We start from the raw sequence: 12,538 nt of genomic DNA on the forward strand, positions 1-12,538 counted from the left end.
GGAATATGCATAATTTGTGCAACATCAAATTTGGTAGCAAAATAATTATAGTAGTTTTAACTGAAACCTTGGAAAAATTGCTAGAATTCTTTCCATAGTGGAATAAGGGGGTATTGTAACACTTTTCACATGGTATTGAGCCCTGTGTTTTATAATCAAATCAGTAACTGAGCTGAGAAACCTATCAATCTTGGTACTGGTCACCACAGTTGACAAGTTTTCACTATGAGTTAAAGATTAACATTCGTAACTGGAATAACAACATTCTCAATACTATTTGAGATGATGACAAGTACTTACTGATGTAACAGATGAATCGATCTTTTCCCATTAGTGATATATAATGAGAAGCCAAAATTCTTACCATGATTGAAACTATGTGATAAAACAACATGAACTAACAGCAAGCACAATGATACTCATTCTAGTCTATTACAAACCACAACTCATAATTATCCTTCAAAACCACCAATATATAAGAGCAACAACCACTTTCAAGCAACCTATAATTAAACGTATATAATATAACACGAACTATTTACCATCTCTGAAATTTGTACTGTTCTAGAAGGCTAGGGGATTGAGAATCCAGTAAAACTTTCATTTTTCATCAAATTTATTAGACTGAGGAGTATTTGACATAAGTAAGACACATATTGCATCATAAATAAGATATTCAAAGCAACTGTTGCCTCAATGTCACATTCAAAACTCCACTTTTAATTAGATATTGTCAAATTAATTAAATAAAATGAGAAACACCACAGGTTTGAGAAATGTATACTAAAAATGTAATGTTGATGAGCTCACAAAAAACCTCATATGCTAGTCTAAATACATGAACTACTGACACAAGAACTCATAAAATCATGTTTCCATATCTGGATATGTGTGTCCATATTGGGATATGTGTGTGTGCGCTAGTGTATACCTGTCCTTTTTTTCCCCCCTAAGGTAAGTCTTTCCGCTCCCGGGATTGGAATGACTCCTTACCCTCTCCCTTAAAACCCACATCCTTTCATCTTTCCCTCTCCTTCCCTCTTTCCTGATGAAGCAACCATTTGTTGCGAAAGCTTGAATTTTGTGTGTCTATCGACCTGCCAGTGCTTTTGTTTGGTAAGTCTCATCACCTTTGTTTCTAGATATATTTCCATATTTAAGCACTCATACTACAACATTTGATTTATCTAGAAGAAACATCAATATTTATACTAATTTTCACATCTACACTGGATTTTTCTAAACACCTATATCTGAAATTATTATTGTAATTATTATTGTAATTGATCATTTGATACTGGATGTTTTCCAAAGAACTCAAGCACTTCTGAGGCAAAAGACACTGCAAATGTTTCCAACTAGTGACTACACACAAGTGGAACTCACTCTGTAAAATCTACTGTTCGCCAACTCCGCTGAAAGTAACACAATGTATAAGTGTAGTTTCAGCTCTCTGAGACTGCGGATGTGTGTGCAAGTTACGCTTGTGTGTGAGTGAGTGTGTGTGCGTGTGTGCGCATGTGTGTATGTGTGTCTACTGCTGACAAAGGCCTTAATGGCCAAAAGCTATGATTGTATGAATCTTTTTATTGTGCCTATCACTTCTCAGCATCTCCGCTGTATGGTGAGTAGCAACTTTCCTTCTCTTGTATTGTTACATTCCATCCTGGATTTTCCATTGTTTAATTAATGTATAAGCTTGTTAGCTATCTACCAGTCAGCTAATAAATATTTGTGCCTACCAGCACAAAATCATTTTTACTTAAGAGACAACAGAGAAAATTAACATATGAAAGCTATGTGAAAAACTTAACTTAGGAAACAGTGCAAACTTGACCAAAACGATACAACAAAAGGTGAGGTGAGTTTCAACTTTATATATACATGATTGTGTCGTTTTCTTAATGTGTGATTTTGTGTGTGTGTGTGTGTGTGTGTGTGTGTGTGTGTGTGTGTGTGTGTGTGTGTGGGAGGGGGGGCCATGTGTGCATGAGTGTGCACATCCGCACACAACTCATGATCTATGAGAGCATTTTTGATTTCTGACCAAGAACACTCAGTGCAGAGTACACATGGAAATTTGTTCTGAATTATATGTTAATAATCAATATGCACAGTTCATTAAAAATAAAGTACACCAGCTCAAAGTTGAATTATAGTCTTTGAACAGCATGAGATTACGCTTTACAGTGTACTGTTTGTAACAAAGCAGGTGGATTCTTTGCCCCGTTATGTTAAAAACTGTGCTATTTACAAAAACCAGTAACAGCATACTTCATTATCATTGTTCATATGTGAAAATATACCAAATTCTTAACCTTCAGCTGAAGTAGATCAAAAGTATATACAAATAATTGAAGTATCTAGATAGTGACTGCTGGAAATCTGTTACTAACTTTTCCAGTCCTTTACTTTCAGAGTAATAGGCATTATTACCCAACATTGTTACTGAAATAGTTAACTATTTTTTGGCAAGCTAGACAGCATAATTCAATAGCAAATGCTATTGAATGTTGCATGTTGTGCCACAGAGTGGCCTACTACTGCCCAACTATGGCAAAGACCCAGGTGGTCTACTGTGGCCAAGAGGAAAATAGACCACCATGCAGCTGAGTGTAGTATGCTTGATTTCAATGGCTGCCTCACTACTGAGCCACCTGTATCCTCCCCTCCACAACCAGCTTTTCTGAACTGTGCAGATGGGAGCTATCCCCATAACACATTCTTCGTTCCCATAATTAACCTACCCTCAGCCTATGGTAACATACCGTCATCGCACCCTCCACCTAACAGTTACACCCCCTCTGTCCTATCATCTCCTCCCCATTCTTGTCTTCCAGTCTCTTTTTGATGCCTTCGATCCCCATAAAAGAATCTCATAGATAATAATTGCAGTACATCACCACACACACACACACACACACACACACACACACACACACACACACACACAATTCATGCAAGTACAACTCACAGACATGAGCACTGTGTCTAGGCACTGAGGCCAGACCAGTCAATGCCTTGCCTTGTGGTGATGTACTACACCTATGTACACTCAATTACTACCTTATGAGATTCTTTTATGGGGATCGAAGGCTTGAAAAAGGACACAGTTCTTAAACTGCGGAAAACGGTCATAAGAAAAATAACTTTAAGTAATAGTAAGGAGGCTCATTGTTAAAGGAAGGGGGGGGGGGGGTGGCATCATTACTATGCCAAGTGAGTACTGAGTATGTCTACAAATCTATGGAAACATTAATAAATACTTCACTAACAGTTCTATACACAATCATAAACAAGTGCCAGTTTGGAATTATATTTTCCCAAATTAAAAACTCATAACATTTTATGTCAGGGGATAAGACTGTATGATAAACTGCCAACAGAAATGAAAAAGATTACTAAAATACATAGACAGCCAATACATTCTTCATAAGAAATGCATACTACACAGTTGAAGATCACTTAGTGAACAGAGCAGTGGGTATTAATGGAATGAGATAACTACAATACCTTATCACATTTCACTATGTCATCATGGTTTCTTGCTGTCACAGGGAAATCGCGTATCAAGATGTAAACTGCATGACAGCAATATCTGCTGACTCCGTTTTTCAGATGAACTAAGGAGCATAGTTGAATATGGCAGGAATGGAGTCGGGAGTTGGTGGAACGTGGACAGCAGTGTCTTCACAACCCAGGAGCCATCAGTAGGTGTTCTCCATGTGCGCGACAATGAAGAATGGAGCTATGTCTTATTTTGCAAGTTGCCAGAAATAAATTCTCTGTAAATCAAGGAACATTATACAATAGGGTCTAACTGCAAGAGGCAGTGCAGTTGTAAGGACACTGAGCTCATGCTCCCAAGGATGGAGATGCTGTGTCTGGCCATCCTGATTTGGGTTTTCCATGGTTTTCCTAGATCACTAAGGCAAATGATGGAAGACTACCTCTCCTATCTTCATAAAGTGGGTTACGTATGATATGTGTTGTATGTTTTGACCTATTGATTTATACTGTATTACCTTGACAAACCCTATTTCATTTTGAGGTGATCCTTGGATGAATAAGAAGATAAATAAAAGTAAATGCTTTAGAGTCTCTTTCAGCTTTCATAAATGTGTATTGTGTTTATGCTTCCAAATAAGTAATCATAGAATGTTTATTAATTTTGTAGCATTTTTCTTTCACCTTGTGATAAAATATGTCAGTTGATGTTCAGTGATGATACAATTGTCCTACGACAGCTTCAGTATCTTCGTTTTAACAGACATCTTTACACTTTTCCTGCCTTATACTGATGAATCTCTCAACTGACATTTTTACACACAACTCTTTCTTTACAAGATGTCATGTAGTATGTTTATTATTATGTAAGCACAAATGTCTGTTGGAAGTATTACAACAATGTATTATGTAAGCTTGCAGTACATTTAATTGGACATTTGGATATTTAGTAATAGGAAGGAAGGAACATCTTGGTAAGAAATATAAAAATTTATTTGTAAAACATTGACTCAGATCACCAGACCTTTGTAAATGAACAGCATGTGTTTGTAAAACCAATATTTTACAGGCTAAATCTATGTTCCAGCTATCAATATTCAACAGATAATATTTGAAACAATGGCATCCTATAATTCAGTGTGCAATAACCAGATACACAGTTCATGGAAATTTCTGTTTTAGAAATCTGATTATCATTTCTACAACAAAATAGGTAACTGTATCTTAGTAAACAGAAATAAAATTACATAATAAAATAAATATATTGCATATGTAATGCCCATTACAACTTTTTACAATTGGTTTTTAACACACTGGCAATATACAAACATTCTTGGTCACGTAAACATCCAATGTGTGAATGTCATCTCTGTGGGAAAGAGTTTACTGACCTCAATATCAAACTACTTCATGTATAAATATAAATATTATTTTATGCATGAAGTATTCATGTACTGTACAAAAATCTAGAAAAAGGATTGTCAATAACAATCCTCATATTAGGAACTTGCCACACTTGACTCTGTGGATGAAACTTGAAGCTCATCAGGACAGCACACACCAGCATACCTGTTGAAGACATTTCATTACTCAGAAATCCAGTGAGCAAAATTATTCCTGTTTCAACTTCTTACATCAACAAACAACAACAAAGTATGAAAAATGTTCAGTGCCACAGACATAATGTTAGGTATCTTTACAAGTGACTAAACAAGAGTAAATTGCAACCAAGCACATGGCACTCAAGTTACATATTCATTAGGAGGATTATTATTAAATGAAGTGAAAGCAGCACTGTCTGGAGTAAACTGGCAGCAGAAACTTGCAGGAATGACAGCCAGTGACTCATATGAAAGTCTGTTCCAAACCTTAAGAATGGAATTTGATAGCATGTTCCCACAAATTCCCAAGAAGAGTCCAGGAGACAAATCACAAGGAAGAGAAAAAACCTAGCAAAGGGAAGAAGTGTTATACACCTGAGCTAGATAAATTAAAATAAATTATCATAATGTTCAGGGACTGCATGAGGATAGCTTCAGATCTTCCAGCTAAAGACCTGCTTCATGGTAACTACTTAAGAGTCAAAACTGAAGCTTGACATACCCCAGGGATCCATCACAGGACCTCTCCTGTTTCTTAATTATGGCTGTAACAACATGTTACAGATTGCTGATGACACCACCCTTTTTGTTAGAGAAAATACTGCTGCACAAGTTCTACTAGCAAAAGAAGTATTCTTTGAAAACATCAACAAGTGGTTTAGCAAAAACAATATGAAAAAGAGTAAAGAATAAATACATCATCTGATATGTAGCCTCAGCAGTGTTGGATGCCAGGATGACAGCAAACTATCAATGAAAGAGCACACCATGTGTGTGTGTGCTCCAAGCTCTCCCATATGATACACCTTCTGATGAGACCAAGGGGTGTATTAACATGACCAGTTCCTTATAGCAGTGAGATATGTACTATTTCATAGCAGCATTAATTGTGGGCTCCTATTATGGGGACACACTGCAGATTGTAAGGATATGTTAAACTCAGTGTGAGGCAAGAAATACTCAACTATGATGCCAGCAACATGAGAAGCAAAGAAATACCAGACCGTCGAGTGTCTGGAACAGGAGATAGTTTTACAATGGTCGCTCTAAAATGTCCAACGCATTGCCTGAAGAAGTGCAATGTGCACAGGACTTTACACAGCACCCATAACACTCAATCGGAGAATTTTTCAATAATGACTACAGTGATTAGACAAAATAATTTATTTTCATCTATATATGCACACATCCTTGTTGTGAACAATTTTCTTTATATGTTATATGAAAAACTGTTAACAGCTTGTAGGTAATACATGATACATAACTTTGGTGCAGTCTGTCCAGCCATGACTAGTAAACAATGCAGATCTAGTAATAAAATTATATGTGAGACACGTTCCATTTTAGTAAGTAATGTTTCAAATATGGTCACTGTAGTACTGTAGTCACAATCCAGGACAGCAAGCTGAGCACCTGCATCTACTTACTACACACAGACACCATAATGGAAGCAAGGGTGCCCATATACAGTTCTTTACCATGGCCTAGACCTGAGGGTATAAAGGATTTTTAATATCCTGGAAGAATGGCGACTTGTAAGTAGCCATAAGAGAGTTCCAGTTCTGACCCTGTTAAAAAACTACATAACACAAACTTTTAAATAATTTTCTTGAAAGAAAAGCACCTGACAACACTACAACACTATAATTATCTTTTTCTTTCCTTGGGAGCTGGGGGAGGGAGGAGAAGCAGCCCCCCCCCCTGCCCTCACCACCAGGCATGGTGCCCTTGAATGGAAGCATTCATCTGCGCCTGTGTAAAATGCATGTTAATTGAAAATTCCAGTTGGTGTGAAATATTCATGTATATTTATTTATATAAAAGTATTTAAAATTCTGTGGCAGATTAGTGAAGTTTATGGAAAAACCATGGACCTCACCGTCGGTGGGGAGTTTTGCGTGCCTCAGTGATACAGATAGCCGTACCATAGGTGCAACCACAATGGAGAAGTATCTGTTGAGAGGCCAGACAAACATGTGGTTCCTGAAAAGGGACAGCAGCCTTTTCAGTAGTAGCAGGGGCAACAGTCTGGACGACTGATTGATCTGGCCTTGTAACATCAACCGAAACTGCCTTGCTGTGCTGGTATTGCGAACAGCTGAAAGCAAGGTGAAACTACAAATGTAGTTTTTCCCAAGGCATGCAGCTTTACCATATGGTTAAATGATGATGGCATGCTCTTGGGTAACATATTCTGGAGTTAGAATAGTCCCCCTTTAAGATCTCTGGGCTGGGACTAGTCAGGAGGGCATCATTATCAGGAGAAACAAAACTGGCGATCTAAGGATCGGAGTATGGAATGTCCGATCCTTTAATTGGGTATAACAATGAATAAAACAGGAACACAGATAAACTACTATGAACACCATAGTGAATGCATTATTGTAGACAAAATAGACACAAATTCAATGCCTAACACAGTAGTACAAGTTTATATGCCAACTAGCTCCACAGGTGACAAAGAGATTGAAGAAATGTATGATGTGATAAAAGAAATTATTCAGATAGTTAAGGGAGATGAAAATTTAATAGCCATAGGGAACTGGAATTTGATAGTATGAGAAGGAAGAGAAGGAGAAGTAGTAGGTGAACAGGGACTGGAAGTAAGGAATGAAGGAGGAAGCTGTCTGGTAGAATTTTGCACAGAGCATTACTTAATCATAGCTAACACTTGGTTCAAGAATCATGAAAGAAGGTTGTATACATTGAAGAGGGCTGGAGACACTGGAAGGATTCAGATAGATAATATAATGGTAATATAGAGATTTAGGAACCAGGTTTTAAATTGTAAGACATTTTCAGGAGCAAGATGTGGACTCTGAGCAATTTATTGGTTATGAACTGTAGATTAAAACTGAAGAAACTGCAAAAAGGCAGGAATTTAAGGAGAAGGGACCTGGATAAACTGAAAGAACCAGAGGTTGTAGAGAGTTTCAGAGAGAGCATTAGGAAATGGTTGATAAGAACATGGGAAAGAAATACAGTAGAAGAAGAATGGATAGCTTTGGGAGACGAAAAAGTGAAGGCAGCAGAGGATGAAATAGATAAAAAGATGAGGGTTAGTTGAAATCCTTGGGTAACAAAAGAGATATTTAATTTAATTGACGAAAGGAAAAAATACAAAAACACAGTAAATGAAGCAGGGGAAAAGGAATACAAATGCCTCAAAAATGTGATCAACAGGAAGTGCAAAATGGCAAAGCACAGATGGCTAGAGAACAGATGTAAGGATGTAGAAGCATATATCACTAGGGGTAAGATAGATACTGCCCACAGGAAAATTAAAGAGACCTTTGGAGAAAAGAGAACCACCTGTATGAATATCAAGAGCTCAGATGGAAAATCAGTCTCAAGCAAAGAAGAGAAAGTGAAAGGTGGAAGGAGTATAAAGAGGGTCCATACAAGGGCCATGTACTTGAGGACAGTAGTATGGAAATTGAAGAGGCTGTCGATGAAGATGAAATGGGAGATATGATACTGTGTGAAGAATTTGACTGAGCACTGAAAGACTTAAGTCAAAACAAGGCCCGGGAGTAGATAACAATCCATTAGATCTACTGATAGCCTTGAGAGAGCCAGACATGACAAAACTCTTCCATCTGGTGAGCAATATGTATGAGACAGTTGAAAAACCTTCAGACTTCCAGAAGAATATAGTAATTCCAATCCCAAAGAAAGCAGGTGTTGACAGGTATGAAAATTACCGATCAGTTTAATAAGTCACGGCTGCAAAATACTAAGATGAATTCTTCACAAGCAAATGGAAAAACTGATAGAAGTTAACCTTGGGAAAGATCAGTTTGAATTCTGTAGAGATGATGGAATACATAAGGCAATACTAACTCTACGACTTAACTTAGAGGATAGGTTAAGGAATGGCCAACCTATGTTTCTGTCATTTGTTGACTTAGAGAAAGGTTTCGACAATGTTGACTGGAAAACTTTCTTTCAAATTCTGAAGGTGGCAGGTGTAAAATACAGGGAGCAAATGCTATTTACAATTTGTACAGAAACCAGATGGCAGTTATAAGAGTCGAGGGGCATGAAAGGGAAGTAGGGTTGTAGCCTATCCCTGATGTTATTCAATCTATATATAGAGCAAGCAGTAAAGGAAACAAAATAAAAAATTGGAATAGGAATTAAAATCCATGGAGAAGAAATAAAAACTCTGATGTTTGCCAATGACATTGTAATTCTGTCAGACAGCAAAGGATTTGGAACGGCAACTGAACGGAATGGACAGTGTCTTGAAAGGAGGATATAAGATGAATATCAACAGAAGCAAAATGAGGATAATGGACTGCTGTCGAATTAAATCAGGTGATGCTGAGAGAATTAGACTAGAAAATGACACACTTAAAGTAGTAAATGAGTTTTTCTATTTGGAGAGCAAAATAACTGACGATGGTCAAAGTAGAGGGGATATAAAATGTAGACTGGCTATGACACTGGAAGTGTTTCTGAAGAAGAGAAACTTGTTAACATCACATACAGATTTAAATGTTAGGAAGTCTCTTCTGAAAGTATTTGTATGGGATGTAGCCAAGTACGGAAGTGAAACATGGACGATAAACAGTGTGGGCAGGAAGAGAATAGAAGTTTTCAAAATGGGGTGCTACAGAAGAATGCTGAAGATTAGATGGGTAGATCACATAACTAATGAAGAGGTACTGAATAGAATTGGGGAGCAGAGGAATTTGTGGCACAACTTGACTAGAAGAAGGGACCAGTTGGTAGGACACATTCTGACGCATTAAGGGATCACCAACTTAGTATTGGAGGGACGCATGGAGGGTAAAAATCATACAGGTAGACCAAGAGATGAATACACTAAGCAGATTCAGAAGGATGTAGGTTGCAGTAGTTATTCAGTGATGAAGAGGCTTGCACCACAACAACAACATGGAAAACACAATATGGGCCATAAGAAAGTAAGTTAGATGGTTATATTAACATTCATCAACATGTGTGAAGACTAGTTCAGAAAGTTAATGTATACATTAAAAATAAAGTTTTGCAATTTGATGCTAATTAAGGAGTCTCCAAATTTCAAGAATGATTATTTATGAAACTGTTACAGAATGTGGAAACTATTCTGAGCTCTGCTCACATTGTGTGCAAAAATCATCGCTGGCATGAAGAAAAAGAAAGCATCCTTGAATGGTGAAGTTTCATGCTAAATTATCACTGGAGAGAAAGCAAGAGTATGTTATTTTACACCACAATAGATTAGATACAACAGTCCATGCAGAAAGCTCAGTTAAGGCATGGTACTTCAGTAACCTTTTTGTTTTTGGGGGGGGGGGGGGGTCACTTTCTAATAATGCCCATTCACACATGGCTCAATAAAGACAGATGTCTTATATGGCCGGGAACAATTTCATGACCATCCATATAGCCCCAATCTAGCACCCAGTGTTTGTCAATTGTTCTTGCATTTTAACATAAGAAAACCATTTCGGTAGTCAGCATCATGTCAATGATGTTAAAATGGCAATGCAGCCATGGGTGAAACACCAAACAGCACGTTTTTTGTGAGCAGAGTTCAGAAGTTGGTTGAATTGATTGATTGTTATGTTAAGTGCCTCCACATTGCTGGAATCTTTAATGTAGATTAAGGCGTAGTAATATTATTGTTTTAATATGACATTTTGTTTAATGTGAAACTGGTCACACTTAACAAAAACATTCCTCTTATGAACCATTCTACATTTAAATAAAATATTTACACTGGTCATTTTTACTATGCGTATTATATCCAAGGGTATCTTAGCAGCTCATTTACATTTTACAGAGTAAAAGCAACTACTTTAATCTATTTTATTTGGCAGTTTCATGTTTCTTTTCTAGATTATATACTGTATTCTATTATACGTATGTAAAGCTGTGGGGGTTAATGCTTTTGAAAATGAAAAGAGATAGAAAATGAGTGGAAAGGAAATGCTTGCATCAGCTCCGACCCAGCCCAGTCAGAAAGAGTCATGTTTCAGACGTATTAATGTGGAAAGGAAAAAAAAATAAATGAAGATAAATGTATAGAAAACAAGAGAACTATAAAGCGAACATACATTGAGGTAGCAGAAGTCATGGGAACCTCCTAATATTGCATCAGACCTTCTTTTTGTCCAGTGTAGTGCTATGTCAAGGACTCAACAAGTTGCTGGAAGTCCCTTGCAGAAATACTGAGCCATGCTGCCTCTATAGCCATCCATAATAGCAGAAGTTTTGCTTCTGCAGGATTTTGTGCACAAACTGACCTCTCAATTATGTCCCATAAATGTTTGATGAGATTCATGCCAGGCAGTCTGGGTGGCCAAATCATTTGCTTCAATTGTCCAGAATGTTCTTCAAATCAGTCACAAAAAATTTTGGACCAGTGACATGGTGCACTGTCATCCCTGAAAGTTCCATCATTGTTTGGGAATATGAAGTCCGTGAATGGCTGCAAATGGTCTTCAAGTAGCTGAACATCTCCATTTCCAGTCAATCTTCGGTTCAGTTTGACCAGAGGACCCAGCCCATTCCATGTAACATTCCACACCATTATGAAGCCACCACCAGCTTGCACACTGCCTTCTTGTTGATGACTTGGGTTCATGGCTTCATGGAGTCCATGCCACACGAACCCTACCACCAGCTCTTACCAACTAAACTGGTGTTCCAGTAATCTAGGGTCCAACTGATATGGTCACAAGCCAAGGAGAGGTGCTGCAGGTGATGATGTGCTGTTGGCAAAGGCATTATCTGTGGCTTTAGCCTATTAACACCAAATTTTGCCACCCTGTCCTAATGGATGTGTTTGTCGTACATCCCACATTGATTTCTGTGGCTATTTCATGCAGGGTTGCTTGTCTGTTAGCACTGACAACTTGATGAAAATGCTGCTGCTCTCTGTTGTCCATGGTGAGAGGTAACGCCTGAAATTTGGTATTCTTGGTAAACTCCTGAGACAGTGGATCTCAGAGTACTGAATTCTCTTGTGGTTTCCAAAATGATCTGTCTGATACATGTAACTCCTACAATTATTCAATGTTCCAAGTCTGTTGATACCCACTGTGTGGCCATAATCATGTCGGAAGATTTTTCATGTGAATCACAGTTCATATGAATGACAATTCCACCAATGCACTGCTCTTATATACCCTGTGCATATGTACTACCACATCTGTAGATGTGCATATCATTACTAACAAACGATGGATGTGTGTGTGTGTGTGTGTGTGTGTGTGTGTGTGTGTGTGTGTGTGTGCGCGCGCGCGCACGCACACGCGCGCTCTCGCACGCGCGCGCGCGCGAGCGAGCGAGCAAGCGAGTGTATACCTGTCCTTTTTTCCCCCTAAGGTAAGTCTTTCCGCTCCCCGGATTGGAATGATTCCTTACCCTCTCCCTTAAAACCCACATCCTTTCGACTTTCCCTCTCCTTCCCTCTT

At 38.0% G+C, this 12,538-nt stretch overlaps 1 protein-coding gene across 1 annotated transcript in view; it reads right to left on the reverse strand.

Annotated features, from left to right (window-relative positions):
• Positions 1-4,482: 4,482 nt before the first annotated feature.
• The window catches only part of LOC124775261 (inter-alpha-trypsin inhibitor heavy chain H4-like), a 208,940-nt gene continuing 200,884 nt past the window's right edge, over positions 4,483-12,538 (reverse strand). The window contains exon 17 of the mRNA XM_047250099.1: positions 4,483-5,076. Within this exon, the coding sequence (XP_047106055.1) occupies positions 5,007-5,076 (70 nt within the window). The 3' untranslated portion in view covers positions 4,483-5,006. The remainder of the gene's footprint in view (positions 5,077-12,538) is intronic.

Source organism: Schistocerca piceifrons, chromosome 2 (assembly GCF_021461385.2).
Source record: "Schistocerca piceifrons isolate TAMUIC-IGC-003096 chromosome 2, iqSchPice1.1, whole genome shotgun sequence".
Taxonomy (NCBI): domain Eukaryota; kingdom Metazoa; phylum Arthropoda; class Insecta; order Orthoptera; family Acrididae; genus Schistocerca; species Schistocerca piceifrons.